Source organism: Arxiozyma heterogenica, assembly GCF_036370985.1.
Source record: "Arxiozyma heterogenica strain weizmannii chromosome Unknown scaffold_6, whole genome shotgun sequence".
Lineage (NCBI taxonomy): Eukaryota > Fungi > Ascomycota > Saccharomycetes > Saccharomycetales > Saccharomycetaceae > Arxiozyma > Arxiozyma heterogenica.
Window position 1 is genome coordinate 24,173 of NW_027042659.1, and position 26,957 is coordinate 51,129.

A 26,957-nucleotide genomic window follows, 5' to 3' on the forward strand; every position below is an offset into this window, starting at 1 on the left:
TTCTAACTGTTTGAATGCAACTATCTTATAATTTAATATAGTTAGAAAATGGACGATATGATCATTATTTTTTCTTTATTAAAGGTCATTAGTAGTTTTTTAAGTAAAATACTTTAGAAAAAAAAACAAAAACTATTGAAGGAACAATTTGTATTTGTTCCTAAACATGATTTGTATAATTATGTCTGCTACTAGTATCGTTTTTAATAAATCTGATTTGTTTAATACTTAAATCATGACAAAACATATGTGAAATTCTCTTGGAAAGTAGTGATGTTTGTGTTTACCATTGTCATGACTCAAGTTGTTAGTAAAGTGGATCTCTGGCTTATTGATAGCCTATTCAAATGACATACATAATTATATTAGTATATTTATTCTTAAACACAAATTGATCCTTCTTCTTTTTAATTTTTCTTCTTGAAAGATATTTTTTTCTTTTTAATTATCATTCTTGATGAAGTAATAAAAAAAAAACAGTTTTCAATAAAGAAACTTTATATAGGCATATTCCATGTTCTAACAAAAATATCATATATATGTTTGACAACGATCAAATGGATATTAAAGCAAGTTATAATGTCGCATTTTATACCTATAACATCAATGGTTTCGCAGATATTGATGATACACTGAAAAGGAGAAGGCTAACCTTAGATAACACTGACAATACACCCTTCAAATGGCAAGAAATTCGTATGATTCTTATTGCTGGGGTTAGTTAATTTAACTGATGCTTACAATATTTGTTACAATTAATGTGGTTATCCTAATAAGGTCTTATATATTTTGACAAGGATCTATGTCAATTTCTACAGATACTCTCTTGAGGGTTTCCACTTCTATTTGGTCAAGTTGGATTTAGCTTGTCGAGAAATATCCTTGGCCGTAAGATGATTGGGGTCCCAGAATGAATTCTAATGATTATCCTGATGATTTTTTGTTCTATTTTGCAATATACAGTAGGTCCTTCTTCAGGAGTTAGTTTCATTGTGGTTTTAAGTTTTTGCAGAATAGTTATAGGTATTGGGATTGGTGGAAATTATCTTTTATCATCTACTATATTTTCAGAATTTTCAATAATAAAATGGAGAGATACTATCATGAGTGCATTGATTCCAATCAAGCTTTCAGTCAAAGTACCGGTAGTATTATTACTCTAATAATAATTACTATATGTAAGATTGAATTAATTGGAATAAACGGTGCTATGTATGATGCTATGGGTAGAATAGCTTGCAATAAAATGTAGAGAATTTTAATTGGCTTTGATGTTGTTCTAGGTTTATCATATCTATGTTATAAACTGACTATTCCAGAATCTCCAAAGTATTTCTTTGATATTAATGTGCAACTTACACCAACTTCAATGAGTACAGAAAATAATGTGATGTTATAAACTGACTATTCCAGAATCTCCAAAGTATTTCTTTGATATTAATGTGCAACTTACACCAACTTCAATGAGTACAGAAAATAATGTGAGTTCATTACTGGTAAACAGTGATTTGAATATGCGCTCATTTGATTCAAATACCTTAGAGGGTCCTTAAAGTCATCAAAAAGAAGAAAGCTTTTTTCAAGAACTTTTTGTAAACATATAGTCAATGGAATTATGAGAAAATCCTATTAGGTACTGCAAGTTCTTAGCTTTTTGTGGGTGTTACGTTCTGTGGACTTTCCTTAAATTCCACTGTAATTCTTCAAACTATAGTTCATCAAGTTTTAATAAGAAGTTGTACAACTCTGCTGCTAATAGTTTGATTTTGATATGAGCAGGAGCTCTGCCAGATTTTTGGTTTAACATTGTTACTATTAATAGTAGTAGTAGGAAGTCAATCCAAATAATGAGATTTGTTAGCTTGATTATTTTATTCGGTATTATTGATTTCGCTTATCATAAGATTGGTGATCATATTTTATTAGCTCTTTGTATTTTATGCCACTTTTTTTGTAGCTTTAGTCCAAATATTTCTGTTGGTATTGTTCAAAAGAATTTTTTTCTATTAGATATAGATTTGCTTCCCATAGTATATATGCAGTTTCAAGAAATACTAGTCCTATTGTTGCTCAAATAACTTTAGGTACTTTAATCAATCACAATTACGCAAACGAGGTTAAGGCAAAAGGGTGTTGGCTGCTATATGTTACGCAAATTTTTCTCTTTTTATGTTGCTAGGTTGTTTTACTAGTCTATTCATTCCGAGAACAAAGAGAAAGCCTTTTAAAGAAACCAGCAAAAAGTAGCACAATGAAACAAGCCAATTCAGATCCACTTCATACTCTATCATCGTAAATGTAGCTTTTTATGATAAGCAAGAAGAACTACACGTAGATAATATTTAAAGAAATTCGAATTCCATAAATGAGCAATAAGAAGGATGGTTAATAATGGTGCACAGTTTTGCTTATTTCATTGAAAGGCAATATTGTTTATTTGTTTTTTTTTCTAACTAAGTGTCAGTACCACCTCAACTTCTTATTAATTTCAACGAATATTAGAGTTTTCTTGCTTTTTTATATATACAGCTGCAAAAAATATCAAATTTTGTAGTATATTCAATTATTTGTAAATCTTTTTATTTTACAACTTTTCAATATATTATTTTATCCTTATCCATTTTCTTTCCTCAAAAAAATTATTTTTATTACGGTATATGCGTCCATCTGATAAAACGAATTTTCATTACCATATATGACTAAATATTTTGAATAAATATAATGGTGAATCCAACTCTTCAGTAAATAAGGTGCTTTTTTTTGTGTGTGTGTGTCGGAAAGAAAGAAAGTGATAACTCTGGGTTATTGTTATATTCTGATTTTGTAATTGACTATCGATACTAATAAAAAAAAATATTACAAAGAAAGGAAAATTCATAATATTTATTGTAGTAAAGAAACACAAAGATATTACAGTATATAAAGATCTTTAAGCTTGATGTTTGATCTTGATTTAGCTTCGTTTATTTGAATACCATTTACACTATAAAATGAGGCAGCACTGTGAGTTACGAAAATAATATTCTATACTTACTAATTAAAACCCCTTTTAAATTATTGATGGCGTATATCGATCAAATATCTTATACTTGTTATATGTAAGTAACTAAAAGCTCTCTACTGGGCAGGTCCTATCTTAAACTAGGACATCTAAATATACCAATTATTAGATTTTAATCTTATATAGGCAATTGTAGTACCCTATGCAGAGTGTTTAATAGAAAATATATCTATAAAAATATTGTGCATAACTTTCTACAAAATTAAATAGACATATTATTTAAGTTTAAAGTTGTATTCTCGATAGGATACCCAATTTTAGGGATTGAAAATGAAAACAAAACAAGAAAGCATTAAAATCATTCATGAATATGATCATAGTTTGCAATTTTATAAGCTGGAATTTCTGTCGTTTGTTCTTTCAATTTGTCTAAAGCTTCTTCTAGCTCTTGGATAGTGCTAGATGAACCACCACAAGCAATTATTATAATAACATCATCTGGGGTCAACTTATGTCCTAATGTTTGTTCTAATAAGTCCTTGTTATACGCCATATGTAAAGAGGCACCCATAGCAGGTTCAGCAATCATATTGAAATCTTTGGCATATCTTAAGCATGTTTCAACAACTGAAACATCATTAATCGCAACAGACTTAGTACTGTATTTTTGAGCATATTCAAAAGTCTTTCTAGATATAGTAGTGCTGCCTAGAGATGTGGCAATACTGGTGATTTTATCAAATACGACCTCTTTGTTCTCTTTGAGGGATACATTAAGAACATTGCACCCTATAGTTTCAACAGCAATAACAGGAATTCTATTAGTTAGTTGATGTTTTTCTAATCCTCTAATGATACCATTATAAAGACCACCACCTCCGACACTACAAACAATACCCTTTACATTATCAACAGCTACTTGTTGCTCTTTTAAAGTGTATAGAATTTCATCAACCATCGTAGAATGGCCCTCCCAAATAACTGGATCATCAAAAGGATGTACATAGATTGGTTCAAAAGATGATTCATTTATATTTTTCATTACTTCGCTCTTTAGATAAGTATCGGCCTCCTTCCAATGATTGCCTTTAACTATGACGTTTGCACCAGTACTCTTAATTTTCTCGATCAATCTTTGTTTTGTTGTCTTTGGAACAACTACAGTACATGGCAGAGACAACCTTTGAGAAGCTGTGGCAGCAGCAAACCCAGCGTTACCGCCTGAACTGGAAAACACCTGTGGTGACTTTTTCTTTTCGTTTTGAATTCTTAAAGTACTTTGCAGGATAAGATTTCCAATCCCTCTGATCTTAAAACTACAACTAGGTTGTAAATTTTCGTATTTTAGAAATATTTATGGTAGATTTTTTCCAGGAAAGAATTGCCTTAAAAGTGGAGTTTTACTGTATACACCAGTCATTTTTTATTGAAATCTAAGGTGGTATCTTTCAATCTTTGTAGGATTACAAGAGGGAAGGGTAAACTAATTCAGAGAGTAATTGTAGAAATCAGTGGGTAGAAATATGCTCTTAATATGAGTTTGGTTATTTCCAAATATGATGAGAGGAAAAGTATTTGCTTTGTTGTTACATCTAAAATGTTAATTATCTAAGCCACTTTTGAAATTATTTTATTTTCCATCTAAAATTACCAGCAATTGGGTTTGTGAGTTAATTCTTATCATGGTAGACTTACAAAAGAGAGCAGAGATGCCATGTTTATTCAAAAAAAAAAGTATTTTCATCTTGAAACTGTCAAATTGTTCGAACATTCTAGCAAACAAAGAAAATATATTGAATGAAAAAAATAAAATAGGCATCGGAAAGAAAAATATTTATCAGCCGAAATATGTACTAATCAAGTAAACAGAGCCGAAAATAAAATGTTAGTTTGACCGAAACATTATATAATTTTTTCTCCCTGGATTTTCCTTTTTTCCATCTATTATTTGTTAAACACTTAGTACTATAATATGAAATGGGATATGCAATTGTAAAGAAAAAATCATACGATTATAACAAATTTCCTAAGAACTTCTTAAAAGAAAATAATTGAATTGTATTAATTCCTTGCATTCTATTTACTAAAGATCTAGAAAAGTGTAATATATATACATGTATATTTACTATCCTTTATCAAGTAGTCTTGAGGTACTATTTATTTATTTTCGAATTTAAATTGTCCACTATCTGCAGAATCAAAATCAAAGGCTATTTCATTAAAAGAAATCACTCAATAAAAGCAAACTAACTAATTAACTAAGTTATAATCATGAGCTTTATTAAGCAAGTTCCTTTTGGTCGTACAGGTATCAAAGTTTCACCAATTATTGTTGGATGTATGTCCTATGGTTCAAAAAAATATCTTCCATGGTGTCTTGAAGATGAAGATAAGATTTTTGAAATTTTAAAATATTGTTATGATCATGGTATTAGGACATTTGATACAGCCAATTGTTATTCTAACGGTAAAAGTGAAAGAATTTTAGGTAAATTTTTAAGGAAATATAATATTAAAAGGGAAACTGTGGTAATAATGACAAAAGTGTTTTTCCCTGTAGATGAAAATCTCGAACCTTTTAACCTTATTGATGATATATCTGATACACTTGTCGGGGTACAAGTGGCAAATCAAAGAGGGTTATCAAGAAAACATATTTTTGACAGTGTCAAGGCTTCAATGGAAAGATTGGGTACATACATAGATGTCCTTCAAATCCATAGACTGGACCACGACACACCATACAGAGATATTATGAAAGCTCTGAATGATGTTGTTGAGGCAGGATATACACGTTACATTGGTGCATCGACCATGAGAGCTACTGAATTTGTTGAGTTACAAATGTTAGCCGATAAATATAACTGGTTCCAATTTGCTAATTTACAGACAGCTTATAATTTGTTATACAGAGAAGATGAAAGAGAATTTGTTCCTTTTGTCAAAAAGCATGGTATTGCAATGACACCATGGTCTCCTAATGCTAGAGGTTTATTAACTAGGCCTGTTAAAGAGATTATAACAGATAGATACAAGTTAGATAAAAAGATTTTTCCTGTTGATGAAGTCAATATAGAGATTATTAAAAGAGTCGAAGAAGTAGCTAAAAAACATGATGCTTCCATGGCAATGGTTTCACTATCCTGGCTTTTAGGAAAAGGATGCTATCCCATTGTAGGTTTAAATTCTATTGAAAGAGTAAGGGAAGCTATTAAAGCTACTAATTTACAATTAACAGAAGAAGAAGTTAAATATTTGGAAGAACCATATCGTCCAAGAAATATTTTCTTTTTCTAATGTTTAATGATTTTTTTTCTACTTTTTGAATTAACGTTTACAATGTTATTACTTTTTATCTTGTATTTTGTTTATATTTTTAAATAAATATTATAGCATACATATGTTTATGTAATTGAAGTAAATTTTTTTTCTCCACTGAAATATATACTGAATATGAAAATAAAGAGAAAAAGGCTAATTTTTAAGTAACTGATCAGCAAAAAAAACATTTTTACTAACAATATTATTTAAACAAGTTTAAAACATTATGTAAAAATTTTTGGAATGGATAAATTTATGATTGGATTAAACTATTTTGCTTAGCGTCTCTGAATTCATAGATACTTTATTAAAATTAGAAGCAAGAAAAAATTATTTTTAAGAAATTAACTTGATTCAATTTTTATTTATCTTTTATGGTTCTATTTGTAAAGGTAATCTCGTGTAATATACTAAAATAGTGGTATTAATTTTATATATAAATGTCGAGAATTAGTGGCCATATTAATTTGTTATGTTGTTTACATTCTTAATTATTATTAGTTCATCTTTATAGGGTACAAATTTATATTAAGGTTTTTTAATTTTTTTCTGTAGGTACATAACGGAGAGGATAATATATAAAATAATGGCAAAGAATAAAGACATAATATAAAAAAAATACGGACATTATATATCTTAATGTTTGAAATTTCTCTTCTACGGGTAATAAAAGTTTTTCAATTTGTTTTGTTTATATTTAATGATAAATAAACAACACATAGGTGGCACTTTGGTATATATTTGTACTTCATAAAATATAATTGGTTTTTCTGTTTTATATCTGATTTCTAAGACTATAAAAATTACATATATTATTTTATAATCTGGTCAATTCTTTAGAGAACTTCTTTGTCAATACAAGCAATAAAGAAAGTTGTAAATACTATTGCTTTTAAAGATATTTCTATTTGTAACTTTTAAAGAAAATTAACTTGCTTGTCGAAGAAAAATCTTCTTTATATTAAATATTTGGTTGGTTGGTATGGCTCTTCTAGGTATTTAATATCATTTTCGGTTAATTGGATTTTGGTTGCTTTAATAGCATCTTCAACCCTACTTACAGAATTCATCCCTACAATTGGACAGAATTTTTTACTTAAAACCCAAGCAGTTGAAATAGTAGCCATTGATACATTATATTTTTTAGAAAGTTCCTCCACTCTACTAATAATTGTTTTGTTTGCATCGCTCATAGGTAAGAAAGACATTCCAAAAGATCCCCTTTCAGTTTGTGTTTGTTGTGAAACTGGTCTTGTTAGTTGACCATGTGCATTGGGTGACCATGGAGTCATAGCTAAACTGTGTCTTTTTGCATATGGAATTAAGTCTCTTTCATCTTCTCTATATAATAAGTTATATTGCGTTTGTAAATTGACAAATTGAAACCAATTATATTTATCAGCAATCATTTGCAATTCCACAAATTCAGTTGCGCGCATAGTGGATGCACCAATATATCTTGCATAACCTTGTTCAACAACCCAATTCAAAGTTTTCATGATTTCTTTCATTGGTGTGTCGTGATCCAATCTATGAATTTGTAAGACATCTATGTAAGTGCCTAATCTTTCTATAGAGTTTTTCACACCAGCAATAATATGTTTACGAGATAAGCCTTGTTGATTTGCTAATTGAATTCCTTCTTTAGTATCTAGGCTTGGAAACCAATCACCTGGTATGATTTTCATATCTTCATCTACTGAAAAATGAATTTTTGTCATAATAACGACAGTCTCTCTTTTAATGTTATATTTTTTCAAGAACTTGCCTAATAATCTTTCACTTTTACCATTAGAGTAAACATCTGCTGTATCAAACGTTCTAAGACCATGATCATAGGCATATTTCAAAATTTCAAATACTTTTTCTTCATCCTCCAGTATCCAAGGCTGCCATTTAGGGTCACCAAAGGACATGCAACCTATAATTATTGGAGAAATTTTGATACCAGTTTTTCCAAAGCGAACTTGTTTAACTAAAGTCATTTTGAAATATGTATATGTTATTGTATGTGTTTTGTAATACTGTTTGATTTTATTTAGTGATAAGCAATAAAAAGGCTAAAAATTTTAAAAACGAATTTACAAAAATGAAGTTGATTTGAAAAATATTATTTGACTTATCTATTTTTGTATATAGTTCTGATATTTATATTTGTTGTAATAATCTATTGTACATGCTCGATTAAGATGCAAGATTAAAGAAACATTAGTTTTACTCCTTAGAAATTCGGCCGAATATTGCAGCTATTTCGCCCGAAACTTTATTATACAACTAATATATTTACATAGGGTAAATTTCGGCCGAATTTTTTTTGTATGTGATATGAAAAGATGTCAATGCGCATTCATTCGTGAGGTTAAGAAGCAAACATTTAGAGGCAAAACTGAGCTTATACAAATAATAATAATATAATTTTTCAATGTTCGCTTCTTGCAAAACTTTCTTTGGTCAAAAAAAGAAAAAAGCTGTTTCAATTACTTGAATTTTCACAGTTCAGACTTTCGATTTACATAGTAATACAGAGAAAAGTTAAACGATTTTCTATCATTGGTTACACATTGAAGACTATTAAAGGGAATATTTGAAAAATTGGAGAATTTCTGTATACTTAAAATTAATGTAATAAGTTTGCAGAAAGTTAGAATTTTTAGTAAACATTTAGTTTGATTTGAAATCATCCCTTCTTCATTATTAAAAGAAAATTAATATTAAATTATTGCAAAATTTAATTTTTATATAAAAGAAAAAACAAGCAAACAATAATTGTTGGTTATTTTATTCACTTTCATCTCTTTTATTGACTACTATGAAAATAGATGTTGTTCACTTAAATATTAGTTGATTTATGACTTGCTAAACAATTTTAAAAGGGACATTGTGCTGTGTGTATGTGAATAATAAAAAAGGTGTTTTCTCATATTTACTTTTTCTGCATATTATTATTTCTATATTGTGTATAAAAAAGAATAAGGAAAAACTTTACCTTAAAGAAGCTTTAATGAAAAAAAACTATCACCTTTTACAACGTTTCTCTGAAGAAAATGTTTTAACAAACATCACATATCTTCTTAATTCTTAAGAAGATAAAAAAAAAGGTACGATCACCGAGATATGAAAAACTTGACCATATTTTGAGTATTGTACACAGATTTATGGACTCATATCAAAATATGCCGTTACATTTAATATATTAAACACAATTTTACATACTCGAAGACACACATGGAAAATTACAGCAGAAGATAAGCAACAATACACTTGTTTATGACATTATGACTACTATTCCATTATTGATTTAAGAAAAAATTTGAATATTCAAATATTAAACCAATTGACAGCAAACCACTTTTGGTTATGTAATAATTAGTAACAAGTTTACCAAATAGTTCTAAAGAAACTGATACTTTTAGCGATGAACCTTGGACTATATTAAGAATAGCCAATATTGAAAAGTTGGATAATAGTAGTCATGAATCTAGTGAAGTTAGTATGAATAATGATCTATTAGATAAGACTTTAAAGAACTCAAATTATCTAGGTTCGATTTTACCGAAAAATGTATATATTTGCAACAAGTTTTTTCAATTATTCCAAAAAAATAAAAAAGAAAAAAAAAAAGAGTCATTTGTCAAATCTATTCAACCATATTGAAGAATTATTAACAGGGAGTAAAGATATGGAGGCATAAAACAATGGATACATGCAATACAAATATATCACATCCTAGATTAGAGACTAGCTATTTTAATTAGATTTGGAATCTGGAATAAAATGAGAGAAAAGCTAAAAACACGCAATTACGAGACTACATGAAAAGTAAATTGTATTAGTCCATATGTTCGGTAACTGTTGTTATGGAACCTATTATAGATATGTTTATATATCTGTTGCAGTGTAATAGGGAAAAGCTTTGCTTGTTTAATTATGCCGGATTTTGAAAAATTTCGGTAATTGTTGAATTATATATATCTTCTTACGAACTTACTGTTTTTGCTGCATGCAACAATAGGTTTCATAGTAAAAATTTTTCATTGCAAAAAAATACATGGAATCTTTCTTTATTATTATTATTAATATTATTTTTTTGATGAACCATGGTTAGATATTCCTATATTCAATCACGTAGTACTAGGTTTACGTTTAAATATAAGTTTCTAGTAGGAATATCGCATGCTTATCATACTTAAACTAAAGGAAAAAGAAAATAATTTCATAGTCGAAAAAGCCATCCGTATTTTATGATCATATGGTCAATTTTTTGGTAGGGACCAGGACTTATAGATAACAATAGCAAATACAGACACACACCTTCCAGTATTTAGATACGCCTAACATAAATTTGTTTTACCAAATGGTGGTTCGAAGAAAATTCTAGACTCTTCTCAAAATGAGAAAGAAAAAAATAAACACGGAGATTAATCCTTTGTTTTCGGAAACAATACAAGCTTATGCAAGAAATATCGGCAAACAAAATGTTAACAAAAAAAAATTCAAGATTATCCACCTTCCTAAAATTATTCTATCGGTATTATATTCTTGAGAAAACTATAGTGAGGAATTTCTTTTTTTATTTTTTCGAAGTCATTTGATGTGTACTAAATAGGAAACGGGACTTTTCCTAGAAAGTCGCACCAGGTCACAGGCTCTTTTTATTTTATTTTTTTTTCTTGGGGAAAATGCCTCTAGAGGATACTTTTAGGTTTCTTGAGGTTAAATCTTTAGGGTAGAAATCCCATATTAAGTATGTTAGCAATAACAGCATACTTTGTACTTTAGGTTGTGATAATATTATAGAGAGTATTCAAACCAAAAATATAAAAGAATAATTTTTTTTGTATGGTTAAAATTAGCATTTCAATTTGTTAAATGTTGTATTTAATTATGTATTTCCTATTCCTCACCGATATATTATATTGTAAGTCTTTAAATCTATTAAACCGTTATTTTTTTTTGTTTGTATTTTCTAATGAGGTTTAACTATTATTTAAGATTATTTAAATGAAAAATTTTGGAAGATCCTTATAGGTGAAGCAAGTGAAAGAAAAGAAAATAACAAAAAAAAAAGAATAGAATTTGGTCATCATCCACGTCTTACCCCTTTTTATTCTTTTTTTTTTGTTTGTTCATTTTTCTAAATATAACTCTTGTGAATTTAACGTTCGGGAAAAATTGGAAAAAGCTAACAATTTGTTTTCTGGGCCTCAACCCAAATAAAATAGCAATATTATAATAGTTTTTTCAAAACAATATATGCAAAGAAATAGACTATTGTTCATAGTTTTTGCGCTGAGAGTAGGGATGTTGTGAAAAAAATCCACCCTCTCTTATCTTATATTTGGTAAAAAAAATGCTTGCCCTTCTTAAAATATGTAAAAAGAAAAAAATTCAGTTTTAAAGACCAAGGCAGGCATGTAAATACAGAACTTCATTACATGCACACACATAATATATATATATATATATATTTATCTGTTTGTTTGCCTTTTTTTCATTAACATTTCTTCTTTCTTATGATTTTAAATTGATAAGTGATAGTTTTGTTCTCTGCTTTTCCTTTTATCGTGGTACTGGATGAAAGTTCCTTGAAAATATATTATTTTCTTCGTCATTCTTGTAATTAATTTTGTTATTGTTGGTTGTAATCATAGTGGTATAGTTGTTTTTTGCTGTTGTATATTCATCTTTTATTTTCAATCGATGTTCTTAATGGAATATCTACTTGTTACAAACTAACACTCATAAGTATTGGGCAAGTTGGATACATTTTCACTTATAATCTACCATCCTTATCTTAATATATTAGTATATATAATTAAAATAAAATTTCTTTTTTTGCTTCTTTATATAAATTGTAGAAATGATAATATACAGAAAAAAATTAAGTTAAAATAAAAAAAATTATATATATATATATATATATATATTCGGATATTAAGTCAGTTTTCACTAGATATGGTAGAAAATTAATCAAATAATTCTCCATAATCTAACTGTCTGGTATCGGTTTAGATCTCATTATTCTATCTTTATCTTATTGTTTAATACTCCATTTTAGCAATTTCGATAGAAAAAGAATTATTTCTTGTATACGAAAGACAACTAATTCAAGACATGTAATTAAATAGTTAAGTATATAAGTCTGCAGGTTTTATTTTTACTTTTTTAATTACTCTTAGACATAACATATAGATAAAAAAACAAACACATATTTAGTATTCTATCCATTATTATTAGCAATAGTAATCGTAACTCTTCAAGTGAGATACATTTCTCCTAACCTCACATTTTATTAGTTTCCACGTGACATAAATAAAAAAACATTAAATGCTTTGTATTTATAAGATAATCAAGAGAAAAAACAAAAGGAAAAACTCCTGATCTTTTTGTAGAACCCTATTTTAATTTTCTCCAAAAGGCGAGCGTTTACCAAAATTTCCCCCAAGGGATTCCGCAGACCTACAAAAAAAGAAAAACAATGCAATATGCAGATCTTTTACGTCACCCAAATATTTGGTTTAGAATGGACAAAACGTATATGCACAACTCATACTTGCATTTTTATTTCCCGAATCAGAACCTGCATCTAGCTGATTACTCAAAATTTATTTTGATCGTATTATTGATGATTGCTTGTCACATTTACTTATGGTATTTATATATATATATATGACTGTATGTCTCTCTCCCTATAGGTTTCATTTATAAAACTGGTGTTTATATCTTTGATTCTTTGATCCTCGATCTTTAATAAGTATTGTAAATAAATTTCTTAATTCCGTTTGTTCCTGTTTAGTATCTTTTTTCTCGAGAACTCAACGAAAAAATATTCGACAAAAAAAAAATAAGCACGCACATACACACCCAAAATTAAATACCATAAAAATAAAGTAAAATAAAGTAAAATTAGCTATTACTTATTTGCTACCATTAAAATGCAGACGTTAATTTTATGGTCGTTATTAGGACTACTTGTGACCAAAATAACTACTGCTACTACAACTATTTCAGCACCTACAACCTTGTCAGGTGATCAAACGTTTTCCGATGACATCGTAATTGAATCAGGTGCTACTCTTGCATTAGTGTCTGGTTCTTCATATTCTTTCAATGGCAATATTGACGAAAGGTTCTTTAGACATTATTGGTGATTCAACAAATGGGTTAACTAGTCTACAATTTAGTTCTACTACAACAATCACAAACAGTGGTAACATTAACATCGAAAATATTAAATCAGCAGGTTCTGCTAGTGATTTTGTTATTGCACCTGCAAATATTGACAACCCCGGTACATTCACTGTTTCACAATTAAATGCTGCTGCTACTATACCAGGCACCAATTTTACTTTAGCTCCAACTGGTTCCTTCATTAATACAGGCACTATTGACTATGATATAGCTGATAAAGGTGGTACCACAAATGGATTCCTTTATCTTGGTGCTATTACCAATAATGGTGTTATTAAGTCTGGTGGATTTTCTTCATTAACAGCTGATGGATTTTATGGCACTCCTAGTAGATACAATATAAGAGGTATCATTTTCAATAACGCTCTCGAAGGTCAAGGTAAAGTTATTGATAATACGGGAGCTATGATCCTCCTTAATATGAACACTCTTGGAAAACAGACTTTCAATATCAATCAAGCTTTATATTTGATTAATCCAAAAGTTGTGCCGGAATCACTTAAAATTGAGAATTATGTCGAGTCATCGTTTGTTTTCTTAGGTGTAGATTTTAACACGTGGAATGCAAACAATCTTGGCAGACTGGAAAATGAGCCACAACTTAATTTTGGGATAGATGGGCATCGTTACTGGTTGAACATGACTTGGCCAGGTGGTTGGGATACGCAACAGGGCGGTTTTTATGTTGTTCCAAATTTTCCTGAGTATCACATTGATGGTACCCTTGTATACATAGTTAGTCAAAACGAAGATTGGTGTCCATGGTTATTTACACCAATCACAAAGACAACAACAATTACTACTATGGATTCTATTACCGAAGCTACCACTATTTTAACTGTATACACATCTACAACTAATCAATATTCATATACTGTATCCGAAATCATCTATCAAGTTACTGTTCCTCCATTATCTACTACCTACAGTACTCTCACTACATCGATTTCTTCTCCTATAACATCGACGTATACCACAACTATTACTAATGCAGCTGGTTCTACCACTGAAGAAGTTGTAGTTATCGTTCAAACACCTCCATTATCTACAGCCTACACTACTACTATTAGCGATGTCACAACCCTAACAACTTCCACCTACACCACCACAGTCACTGATAGCAATGGATCTTCCCATGCTGAGGTTGTTGTGGTAGTGATTACCCCGTCCCCATCCACCTTGCTTACTACTACTACTGCTGATGTTACAGCCTTAACCACATCTACCTTCACAACTGTAGTTGCCAACAGCAACGGTTCATCTTCTACTGAAGTTGTTGTTGTTGTGATCACCCCAGCTCCATCTACCTTATCTACCACCACCACTGGTGCAGTCAGTGTCCCAACTACTTCTACTTTCACAACTGTAGTCACCAACAGCGACGGCTCTTCCTCTGCAGAGGTTGTTGTTATTGTGATCACTCCTGCCCCATCCACCATGTTTACTACTACCGCTGGTGATGTCTCTACCTTAACTACATCTACCTTCACCACCGCAGTCACCGATAGTAATGGTTCTTCCTCTACTGAAGTTGTTGTAGTTATCATTACTCCACACCCATCTGGTTCTATCATCTCAACTACCACTACTGGTGATGTCACAGCCCTAACCACATCTACCTACACGACTTTTGTCACTGACAGCGACGGCTCTTCCTCTACAGAAGTTGTTGTTGTTGTGATCACTCCACATCTATCTGTGTTATTCACTACTACTACTGGTGATGTCACAGCCCCAACCACATCTACCTACATGACTGTTGTCACTAATAGTAATGGTTTTTCTTCTACTGGGGTAGTTGTTGTTGTGATCACTCCATTACCAGTCAGCAGCTTTATCAGATCCTCAATTTCTATATCTTCTCCACTATATGAAAATTCCACTATTTCTGGTGAAAAGACTGAATCTACTGTGACTGGCACTCTAGTTGTTTTGACTACAGTTGTTAATGGAGTTACTATGACTACAACTTATTCTCCAGAACCATCCGCAACTTCCAAAATAAATATGATTACTATCATTGGACATAGTTCTATTGAATCAGTTTATTCGAAAAACCAACAAGAAGAGACCAACTCATCTTCTGTTGTTTCCAATGCAACTCCAGTTGTTTCTATTGTTTCCACCACCACTGGTTCAGCATTTACTAACAACGAAAATTACTAAATATCTAGAAACTTTAGAGGATCTAGCACCGCAGTAGGTAATGTCGAATCTAGAAATCCAGAAACTTCACTACCTACAATGGTGTCACAAGTTTCGCAATATGTTTCTGAACAACCATCCTCATTGCCAACTGCTATTGCAGTACCTTATGAAGGTGCACCTTCTGTAGTATCATATGAAGGTAAGGGTAGTACTATGTACATGGAATGGAGTGTTGTCCATTTCATTGGTTTATTATTATTTATGATTATTTAACTTGTATGCATATAAACAATTTTGAAATAAAGAATTCTAATTAATTAAATATCTAAATAATTCTATATAAGCGTATATAATATTCTAATTTTTTTCATAGTATGTATTTTCACTATTTATTTAATCGTTTTCTAAACAATTTATACATTGGAGGTGGGTATGATTATACCTGCTAAATTATCAATGCTATTTCTTACATTCAATTGTTTTACGCTATGAAATACAAATAAATACTTTAATAGATCACATATCTGTTTTGTTAGTAGACATGCAATTTTTACTACATTATTGACCAATTAGATCTTTTGTTTTCCTAAGTGTATTCTTATCCTACTCTGACATATCACTACTTTAGATGAAAGATGATAAGTATTCCAATTTAGTGTTGGAATCTTGAGTAGCCTTAAATTAATAGAATCATATTTAGAAAAGGAAAAATCCAACAGTAAGGGTCTCACAGAGGTACTTTAAACTTAATCAATTTATTTGATTTAATGTGTTTATTATTATAAGTCGTGTTGTTGTAAGGTGAAATTCTCAATAACCTTAATAAGTTATTCTGATTTAGGCTTAAATAAAAGGCTAAAAAAATATTTCTCAAACTTTAACTATAAATAAACAAATAATCTTACTTAAATAAGTCATTGTCGTGTATTTTTAAAGCTAATTGAACATGGTTCAAAATTTTGAAAAATATTAAACTTTTGTAATTAATGGAAAATATAACTGTAAAGATCTGATTTTAACCAAATTAAATAAGGATAATAAACCTTTTAACATATACACCAAAAACTATTACAATGCTTCCTTTACCTGTGGTTATATCCAAGAAGTTAATTGAATGAGTAAGATAGAAATGTAAGAACAGAGTATCATAACACTTTTTCTTTTCACATTCCTTAGTTGTTTCCTTTCTTTCCGTTACATGTACATATACATAGATATGAAAAAATAATATTAATATAGATACACATATAGAACTACACTTATTAGGTATGACTATAGTTTCCTTAGTTAAATAACTATATATGTGTATACATATATTTGTATTAATATGCTTACTTTAATAGCTTTTCCGTTAACTAACCCTTTCACATCTCCTTCTTTTTTTCACTGTAATATGTTCTTCAGTTCTAAATCTAATAATATATTCAGCAATTATTATATTTACTGCTGAAATCGAACGTCCTAGAATAAATAAATAGACCAATTAGATTTTAGTAAACATTAATTGGTAAGCAAAAAGTGGAGAATGTATTATTTGCTTATCAGTAGATGTAAACAAAACATATCAACAAATTAGTGACGTACGTAGATGAGCTAGACCAGATACGAAAATATATAAAGCCAACATTTTTTTTATATCATGTTTCTTCCTTTGCTCATCTTTTATACATCAACCTTGTATACTATATACAAATAAAAGAACCGAAGAACCTTATTATAACTTTATATACTATATCTCTCTAAATATTAATATTGAGATTGTTTACTATATATCAAATCACCTCAGACGCTCATTCTTATCAGTTTGATGTTGAGATGTTGTGTCAATGTCTTTCATCATAAGAATTGTTTGTTTCTGTTTTGAATATTTTTAAGATTTTTTCAAATATTTTATTTTGTGTCTGTTTCATTTCTATCATTCGTCTAAGACACAGTAATTTCAAGACGATTTTTCAATTGATAAAAGTTGTCGCAGATACAAGAATGAATTATTTCATTTAGCCAATACTGAGACAGGTTATTTCAATAATCAAATAACTGGATAGATAATCCAGTTTTTTTTAAACAGGTACCAATCAATAAAAGACAAGATAACCATTTTTTATAAATCAATGAACGAAAATGAAGCTAATTAATAAATTGTTACCATTCGTAGAAAAGAATTAATAAATTTTAAAATATAGAAAGCCAAATAGTTTTTTTTCAGATCATATTTTTTGTTAATGGTGAATTTGACACTGTTCGGCTTTGAAATGTTAGGAGAAAGGATATGGTACAATGATACTCTATTTTGAAAATTACTATTTTAATAACAGACATTCCTTGATACTTCTGAATATATACTGTATTCAAAAAACAAACTGTCAATGTCATTATCTGATATATATAACTGACTGATGGAGTATATAACTATCATATCCCACTTACTTGAAAATCAATTTAAAAAAGATGTTTCTCAAAAAGAGGCATACAATCAGTATAAAATTTTATAATAATGAAACTGCACTTCCTATTTACATTCACATAAAGGCATTAACATAAAAACTCACATAACATCAAGAAATAATATCGAAAAACATAAATTATCATAAAATTCTTATGCATATCTTGTACTAAAGCCAAATTATCACAATAACTATTACTAATCTACGTCACATCATTTTGTTTCAGTCTCGCCTCCTTTTCCTCCAAAACAAGCAATTTCAACTGATGAATTTTATGCTTATTTATATGCATATCAAATTTCTCTTGAGTCTTAAACGTTCTCTGACATCCCTGAAATGTGCATTTGAATTTCCTACCCACTGTATTCAATAGTAATTTGATCCCTGAATTGTTTTTCTGTTTCAAATAATTCTCTAAATTAATTTGATTTTGAATATTATTCGGTTCATAATCTAAATTAGGAATTGATTTATGTACAGGTCTCTTATTTTGTCCAATCTCATCAGTTTCTGGTTCCTTATTGGTGAAACTAAAGGGTATATCGGAATGTTCCGACCTATAATGTTCAATTAAATCGACTTTTTTAATGAAATTAATTTTACACAAAGGACATGACCAATTTTTCCTCATAATAATAGAATCATCATGAATTTTCATATGCATCTTCAAACCGTCCTCACCAACAAGATGTCTATTACATATAGGACATTCCAATTTAGGATGATCATTTTTAATATGACATTGCAAAGCGGTCCATGTTTTAAAAGATTGAGAACATGATGAGAAATTACAAGAATACGGATTTAAATTGTTTGGATTATGATGTTTTTCCATGTGATGTCTTAACCTGTACGGTCTTTGGAAGCTTTTTTCACAAATGTTACATTTCAATTGGTTCAGGTGGAACGATAGAATGTGTGATCTTAGTTGTGGATGTTTATAAAAGGCTTCTATACAACCTTCATAGGGACACTTGAAGGATTTAGTGTGAGTTACTTCGTGCCTCTTCAGCTGTTGTCTGGTAGCACACCCCTTTGAACAAACAGAGCAATGGAAGGGTTTATCTTTGTCATTCAAATGGGAGATAAGATGTCTCTCCAAATGGGATTTTCTTGTAAAATTTTTATCACATTGATTGCAGGGAAAGGGACGCAATCCCTGATGTGCAGTCTGTTGATGATGAGTTAACAACGAAGGTCTTGTAAAGCTTTTATCACAACCATCATAGTCACAAAAATATTTTTTCAATCTAGAAGAAGATGTCGAAGTAGTGCTTGTAACACTTTCAGTATCACTAAAAAGATCACGAGTCGATGTGCTATTTAAAGTCAGCGACAAAGGTGTGGTGGATTGTATATTGATATTTTCTGAATTAGAAACGTGCTTCAATGTTTCTAGTGTAGGAAAAGTAGTTGTATCTTCTACATCGTTAGAAATTGCTGTGTTTTCAGAACCCATTGAAATCTGATAAACTGGATGCTGAATATAACATGCATATATATACACATAAACCAAAGAGAAATGTTTTAAAATGAAAGGAGAGGTCAGGTTAAGTCTCTCTAGAATATCATCTTTGTCTAATAAGTAATACAAGCAGAACTAAAAAAGAAATGAGATACTGTCTGTCTGATCATTAGCTGCTTGTATAGCACCATCCATCTACTACCAACGAATTGCTCCATTGCTTACAAAGGCCTTCTCTTTCTCTTCTTCTCAAATTGCAAATTAGAAATTTTTTCAAAATTCAGATAAGAAAACCGAGCAGTAATTTTTTTTTTTATTTTCTTTTTATTTTATCTTTTTCTACTTTCTAAGTTTCTTCAATTTAGGGTTTGCCACAAAAATTAAAAACAGAAGCACTTTTTTTAAAAACTTATGGCTGTTTATCCAACTGTATAGTGGAAAAAAGCATAGAGGAGAAGTTAGGGTATCTGTGATATTTTTTAATATTACAAGCCACAATACTTAGGGTTAAGCAAAAAAGACTACATACATCTGAGTAAAGTTTCTGTTATTTGAATTTCTGTCACTTTAGAGAGGGAATTCTCCAGAGATTGTTACGTTGTCCAATGTTAATTGAGTGTTATATTGAATTTCCTTTGGTAATGACAACTTCTTTTGATTATCTTCCAAATCTGGTTACATTGGAATAAATCTTTCAAATCAAAATTGCACAACAAACGAACAAAGAAAAAAAAAATACACAGAAAGACAACACCAATATGAGTAATGTTTCAAGATTGAGACGCAGATAGAGATGACTTATACATATTTTATTTTTGTTCTATTTTATTTTATTTATTTTTTTCTGGAATAAATACACTTATTACTAGATTATAGAAACAAAAAAAACGAAAAATATATTAATATTTACCTGAATGGTTGATAACCTAAAGTCTGATAGATTCTAGTTAGAGGAAATAATAGACTGACTTACTGACTGACTTTTCCTTGGGATCTCATCAAAACTAATATATATGCTTGGATTGAGTTTGCGTCATGTGTCTTTGAAGCATCTCTCGTTTATAATGATAAACTACCCCAATAGACAAAACATCGAAAAAAGTAGAAAAATCTGAAATAAAAAAAAAAATTATTAATATGAAAAATTTTTGATATACCAAAAGGTTACAGTAAATACAATACATATAATGTGTTATTACCAAGATTGTAATAGTTGTGGAGTACATAGAGATACATCTGGATAATTTTCTCACCTTCTTTTCATTGACCAACACAATATTTTTTCTTTTCCTTTTCCTTTACCTTTTTCCTTTCCCTCTCCCCTCCTCTCCCAATAACAATTTATAAATAGCAATCATATCAATAATATTCTCATGATGTCTGATTACGAAGAAGCTTTCAATGACAATGGTATGGAACATTTCGAAGATTTCGATCAAGAACATTTCTCAGATGATGATGAACATATGATAGTGGATCAAAACAACGATTACAACAACAAAGAGAGTCAGAATGGTTTAAAGACAGAAGATGGGAAGACTGTGGTTATTGGTGGCGACGGATCCCAACCAGATGAACAAGAGACTTATAGAAGAAAAACTTTAAAGGAAAAAGCCATACCAAGAGACCAAAGAACTACCACTCCATATATGACCAAGTATGAAAGGGCCAGAATTCTTGGTACAAGAGCTTTGCAAATATCAATGAATGCCCCTGTGTTTGTGGATTTAGAAGGTGAGACTGATCCATTGAAGATTGCGATGAAGGAATTAGCTGAAAAGAAGATTCCTTTGGTTATTAGAAGATACTTACCCGATGGTTCCTTTGAAGATTGGACCGTTGAAGAATTAATTGTTGATTTATAAACTTAAATGTTCTTTTACCAACTACAGATACACATACAAATACACCCATATACAGCTTAGATTCAAATAATAACAATAATAATTATAATAATGCAATATATATACATATATACATATATATAAGAACCACCTAAATACCGATGTTGTAACATATCACCAAACATAATTTTTACAGTTTCATTTCTCTGAAATAGTATCTAGAAATTGTTTTCCATTGAAAACACCCTTTCTTATAAACGTTTGAAATATTTTATCGAATTCATGAATATCTTCTATTCCATTCTGTTCAATTAACTTAATCAAATCACCCTCCTGTATTTCATATTTTGCATTTGTTTTTTCATTGGATTCAATTGTTGAAGTAGAAGATAGTTGCAATAATGATTGTTCTAATTCTTTCTCATCGAATTCTCCACTCTGCTGACTCATCACATTCAAAAACTCTGCAAACGTTATTGCCTCTTTACCACTTAACATTTTGTTTAATACAGGGTCATTGCTCTCTATTATTTTGCCAACACTTTGTAAAGATTTTATTAAATCACTTTCATTTATCATCCCATCCCCATCGTCATCAAACATCTGAAATGCATCCCTTAAACGGGATATATATTCTTGATTCAACTGGTTAAAAGTTATTGATTGACTGTGTTCCATCCTTACTAAGAAATTCTCAATTTTATTGTGTCCTCTTTGCTTCTCACGCTGATTACTTCCTTATCCATTCTTTTGCGTAAGTTAACTTAAAACCTGTTTCTAGGATGTGTGGTGCCTTTATTTTTTTTTTGTCGATTAAAGATTTTATGTTTTTTTTTCTATTTTTTCTATTTTCTCTTTATTTCTGGTAAGATTTTCACTCCTTGGCCTATCTTTATTTTTTTTGTAAATATTTAACTTATGTCACTTTTAATATCCTGACATTTGACAACACATCTGTCTGTAAATGTTCATATATAGTTCAAAGAGAGAGAGAAAGAGAGAGAAACTTTTCCATAAATCAGTTTCTATCACATTTATTCACTCAATAAAGGACAACTATTTAGGTTAAATATAGGGTGTCAACTGGCAGTAATGTCCCAAAGTGAGCTTAAACAGTTATTAAAAGAGGCAAAACAAGAATTATCCAATGGTTACTATGAAGATGCTATCGAAATAGCTTCGAAAGTGCTCAATATAGATAATGAAAACTATTTTGCACTGATCTTCATTGGTAAGTCATATGATTCTTTAATAGATTCCAAACAAGTTAAAGATGTTGAAACCAATTATGAAAGGGCATTAAAATATTACATCAAGGCTACCACTGTTCAACCTGACAATCTTTTGGCATGGAAGGGCCTTTTCCAAATATTATTAAATCAAGATAAATTAAAACATGTGGTGCCCAATTTATTGAAATTTGACGAACTTTTTACTCTTTGTGATCAATACATGGATTGTTTAATGAATAATGAGCAACCTCAGATTGATGTAATAGATTTCTTACGGTTAATTAAAAGAACAAATCAGGAAGATATAAAATTTTTATTAAACTTTTACAATCATTACATTCCAGGCCAAAAACCATACGAAATCCTAGGTCATCACTTAATGTCACCATTAGATATAATGCTACAATTGGTTAAGTTGACTAAAATAAGTGAAGATAAAGTTGTATCTTCTAAAATTAGTAATGAAAGACTAAAACTAAAAAATAATGATCCTATGTACCAACAAAAGATAAACCAAGTTGCATGGAGTATTTATGCAAACTCAAAACTGTCGGATTATTATAATCAATTAATTAACCTGATTGATGATGATATAGAAAGGCAGAAGTGGGAACAAGAATGGTTAGAATATAGAATCAAAATCTTAAAATCTATAACAAACAATGATGATAAACAAAACTTTTTCCAAGAATTGAAAAACACTGTAGATGATATGATTCTTGTTGGTACAGACTCTTTGCTATGTTGGAAATATTTCTTTGATTGGAGTGATTTTGATACCATTAATTCTATTGAACCAGGTACAATCTTAAAATTCTTTACTAAGTTCCCAAAAGAACCCTTGGCAAGTATACTTTACGTTTGGTTAAATTCCACTTTCTCAGACTATGACTCTAAAAAATTGATTAATGATTTTAATGAAAAGTTATCAAAGGAATCCAAAAATGTATGTTTTGCCACAACATATGTTGCAAATGAAAATAATCAGGATAATGATGAATTGAATGATATGTTAGAATCTGATGAAACTCAAAACAGTAATGACCAAACATTATCAGAAGAAGAAATCTCTATAACTTTGATGGATAACATTACTAAAATTAAAAATAGTACTTTAGCATACCGTATTGTGTCCCAGTATTTTATTTTAAACAAAGAATATGAGGTGGCCTTACCATTCATTAAATCAGGTATTTCTGTGGTATCATTAGCTATGAAAAACTATGGTGCAAACCTAATAAATACCAAAAATGATTTAACATTGGCTCTAGCCACAGGTTATACATATGTTGATGCGCCAAAAAATCATAAATATGCTATATCGTTATATGATAAAGTATTGTCTGAAAATAGTCAAAATATTCATGCTAAATTAGGTAAAGCTATTATTTCTATTGAAAGGAAAAGCTGGCAGGATGCACATTTATTGTTGCTAGATGTTATTAAAGAAGCTCCAGATAATTTAGAAGTTGTGTCACAATTGGCTTGGTGTGAGGCACATTTAAATTATTTTGATAATTCAATAAAATTGCTTAATGAAGTGATTACTAAATGTGAAGGATTTGATACCAGAATGATACAATTTAAGTCAGAGAACTTATGGAGACAAGCTAAAGTTTATTTAATGAAGTTTGATAATAGTGAAGATAAAAAGAATATGGATCTTGTTAAGACTTCTTTCAAGATCTTAGTCGATATTATCAAATATAACCCAGATGGATTTGCTAAAAGTTATTCAACTTTAGGTGATGTTTATGCTAATTATTACAAAGATAGAATAAGAGCTTATAAATGTTATTATAAGGCTTTTGAATTGGATTTCACAGATATTGTAGCTGCTCATTATATTACAGAGATATATACTGAAAATGGAAATTGGAATGTTGCATCCCAAATTGCTGAAAGATTAGTCAAAGCTGAGGCTGTTAAAACCCAATTAAGGACTATTAATTGGCCCTACAGAGTCATTGGTATTGCACATTTAGAGAAACAAGAGGAAAGTGAATCTATTGAGTGGTTCCAATCTGCAATTCGTGTAGATTCTTCTGATGTTGAATCATGGGTTGGATTAGGACAAGCTTACTATGCGAGTGGTAGAATTGATGCTTCTATTAAAGTCTTTGAAAAGGCTATTGAATTAGATCCATTTCATCGGTATGCCAAATATTTCAATGCTGTTTCGCACTCAGCAATGGGTGAGTTTTCAATAGCTATTGAAATCTTACAGGAAATTGTTGAAGCAGAACCAAGCAATGTTGTATTTAAATCTACATTAGCAACCACTTTAGTTCATTATGCTTATGACTTGTATTCCCAAAATTTTTTACAAAAATCTATTTCGGTTTCTACAGAAAGTATCAATTTATTCTATGAACTTATTTCAAAACAAAAATATTCTAGTCAAAATATGTGTATATCTTTATCAAAAGCACTTTTCCTATTTATCTTAGTTGAATCGCAAGCAGACTTACTTCCTTTGGAAAACCTAGTAGAAATATTTCAATCAATCAAATATAACTCAGACAAAGCGTTAGACGCAATTGATAATGTCAGTTTGGACAACTTACTTAATAATGAAACTCCAGATAATGTTCATATCACTTGTATATTTTTGGTATTAATTTCTAAACTGGCGTTAAATATCGACAATTTTGAGCAATTGTCGGGAACTATGAGATCTTCTATTTGGTGCAATATTGGTATATCAGAATTGACTGTCTACACGACATTAAAGGAAGATAAATATAGAGATGCGGCTATTTACGCCTTTAAGAGATCTATTAAATATCAATCAAACACTGTGGAAGCTTGGATAGGTTTAGGTATGTCAACAATGGATATTAACTATCGTGTTGCACAACATTCATTTATCAAAGCTTTGTCCTATGCTCCAAAAGACGTTAGTATTTGGTTTAATCTTGCTATCTTAGGTTTGAAAAATTACGATCTTGATTTTGCTAGTGATGTGATAAGGAAGATACAAAGTTTAGAGCCACAGAATTCTTCTCCATGGTTAGGTATGGCTTTAGTGCTTGAAAAAAGGGGAAATATTAATGAGAGTTCTCAAATGTACGCACATTCGTATAGTTTGTCTAATGGTAGATCAAGACTCACACAATTGCTTTATGCTAAAAGTATTCTTAACAAAAGAATCGGTCAATGTGACGATGAAAAAGATATTGATGCGTTGGAAGAACTTAATACTGTTGCAGCAGGCTTGGAACAATACTTCAAGAAACGTCCAAACGATGCATTTGCATTAGAATGTGCACTAACTGTACTAGAAAGATTATACAATTACAGGTTGGCTAATTCGCTTGCAAACAAATTGACGGAAATATTTGAAAGGAGATTTGATCAAACACAAAATGAAAACGAACTGTTCAATTATGGTATTATTAAGGCCCAATTAGCAAGAATACAATTAGGTTTTGGCGAATATTCTGAAGCAATTGACAATTCTGAATTATCTAATGGTATTTTAGCCGATTTTAAATCAGACAAGAGTCAAATTGCACAACTATCAAATCATATATGTTTAGGTCTTGCCAACTTTTTCCTAGGCAATTTCGATCAAACAGTTGACCATTTTCAGGAGTTATTGAACAATGGTAAGAATATTGCAAGTTTCGTTCTTTTAATTGCTAAAGTTTTATTCGAAGTAGGCATGGAAGACACTCAAACCATTGCAATTCAAGAGCTTGTCCAGTATATTGATGAGAATGGATTTGATTTGCTAGTTACGTTAACCATCACAGTTATTGCAATTTTAGAGAATGACATGAGTAGTATGAATACTATGTTAAAAAAATTAAATACATTGTCTTTAAGAGAATTAGAAACAGATAAGTATAAAGCAGTATCCAAACTGATCAAAGTAATAGCGGATAGATTGGATCCAACAAAGACTCATACTACTCATGTAAATAGAACGGCATTCTTTTTCCCTAATAGCCATGAATCCTGGAGTTGCATAAATAAGAAGATTGAACAAAGATTAATGACCAATGGGCAAAATAAAGTGAATATGGGAGATTTAAGCAATGCTTATTACAAATTAGGTAATTTAAGAAGCATTCAAAGGAGTATATTTTTATGTCCAGGGAATAAAAATGCAGTTTATGCATTAAAGGAATGTTTCTAATAAAATGCAAGCAAAGGATAGATGAGTTATATGATACATAAGAAGTAATATATATATATAAATATTCCTACTGCTGCTACTACTACTACTACTACTACTACTACTACTACTACTACTACTACTACTACTACTACTACTACTAGAATTACGTCTTAAATGTCAATGTA

At 29.9% G+C, this 26,957-nt stretch overlaps 8 protein-coding genes across 8 annotated transcripts; 4 read left to right on the top strand and 4 right to left on the bottom strand.

Annotated features, from left to right (window-relative positions):
- Nucleotides 1-3,359: 3,359 nt before the first annotated feature.
- On the bottom strand, nucleotides 3,360-4,904 carry PWA37_004462 (serine/threonine dehydratase family protein; the record flags this gene model as incomplete). Its single annotated transcript, XM_064860950.1, has 2 exons — nucleotides 3,360-4,317; nucleotides 4,897-4,904. The coding sequence occupies 2 exons, from the start codon at nucleotides 4,902-4,904 to the stop codon at nucleotides 3,360-3,362; spliced, it is 966 nt and encodes a 321-aa protein (XP_064717190.1).
- Nucleotides 4,905-5,272: 368 nt separating this feature from the next.
- Nucleotides 5,273-6,298, top strand: PWA37_004463 (aldo/keto reductase; the record flags this gene model as incomplete). Its single annotated transcript, XM_064860951.1, has 1 exon — nucleotides 5,273-6,298. One exon carries the CDS (start codon nucleotides 5,273-5,275, stop codon nucleotides 6,296-6,298), a length of 1,026 nt encoding a protein of 341 aa, XP_064717191.1.
- Nucleotides 6,299-7,278: 980 nt separating this feature from the next.
- On the bottom strand, nucleotides 7,279-8,307 carry PWA37_004464 (aldo/keto reductase; the record flags this gene model as incomplete). The annotated part of the gene is made up of 1 exon (XM_064860952.1): nucleotides 7,279-8,307. The coding sequence occupies one exon, from the start codon at nucleotides 8,305-8,307 to the stop codon at nucleotides 7,279-7,281; it is 1,029 nt and encodes a 342-aa protein (XP_064717192.1).
- Nucleotides 8,308-13,432: 5,125 nt separating this feature from the next.
- On the top strand, nucleotides 13,433-15,679 carry PWA37_004465 (uncharacterized protein; the record flags this gene model as incomplete). The annotated part of the gene is made up of 1 exon (XM_064860953.1): nucleotides 13,433-15,679. One exon carries the CDS (start codon nucleotides 13,433-13,435, stop codon nucleotides 15,677-15,679), a length of 2,247 nt encoding a protein of 748 aa, XP_064717193.1.
- A 2,628-nt stretch (nucleotides 15,680-18,307) lies between these two features.
- On the bottom strand, nucleotides 18,308-19,564 carry PZF1 (Pzf1p; the record flags this gene model as incomplete). Its single annotated transcript, XM_064860954.1, has 1 exon — nucleotides 18,308-19,564. The coding sequence occupies one exon, from the start codon at nucleotides 19,562-19,564 to the stop codon at nucleotides 18,308-18,310; it is 1,257 nt and encodes a 418-aa protein (XP_064717194.1).
- Nucleotides 19,565-20,943: 1,379 nt separating this feature from the next.
- On the top strand, nucleotides 20,944-21,435 carry RPO26 (DNA-directed RNA polymerase core subunit RPO26; the record flags this gene model as incomplete). The annotated part of the gene is made up of 1 exon (XM_064860955.1): nucleotides 20,944-21,435. The coding sequence occupies one exon, from the start codon at nucleotides 20,944-20,946 to the stop codon at nucleotides 21,433-21,435; it is 492 nt and encodes a 163-aa protein (XP_064717195.1).
- A 177-nt stretch (nucleotides 21,436-21,612) lies between these two features.
- On the bottom strand, nucleotides 21,613-22,092 carry MLC2 (Mlc2p; the record flags this gene model as incomplete). Its single annotated transcript, XM_064860956.1, has 1 exon — nucleotides 21,613-22,092. One exon carries the CDS (start codon nucleotides 22,090-22,092, stop codon nucleotides 21,613-21,615), a length of 480 nt encoding a protein of 159 aa, XP_064717196.1.
- Nucleotides 22,093-22,506: 414 nt separating this feature from the next.
- On the top strand, nucleotides 22,507-26,790 carry SKI3 (SKI complex subunit tetratricopeptide repeat protein SKI3; the record flags this gene model as incomplete). Its single annotated transcript, XM_064860957.1, has 1 exon — nucleotides 22,507-26,790. The coding sequence occupies one exon, from the start codon at nucleotides 22,507-22,509 to the stop codon at nucleotides 26,788-26,790; it is 4,284 nt and encodes a 1,427-aa protein (XP_064717197.1).
- Nucleotides 26,791-26,957: the final 167 nt, after the last annotated feature.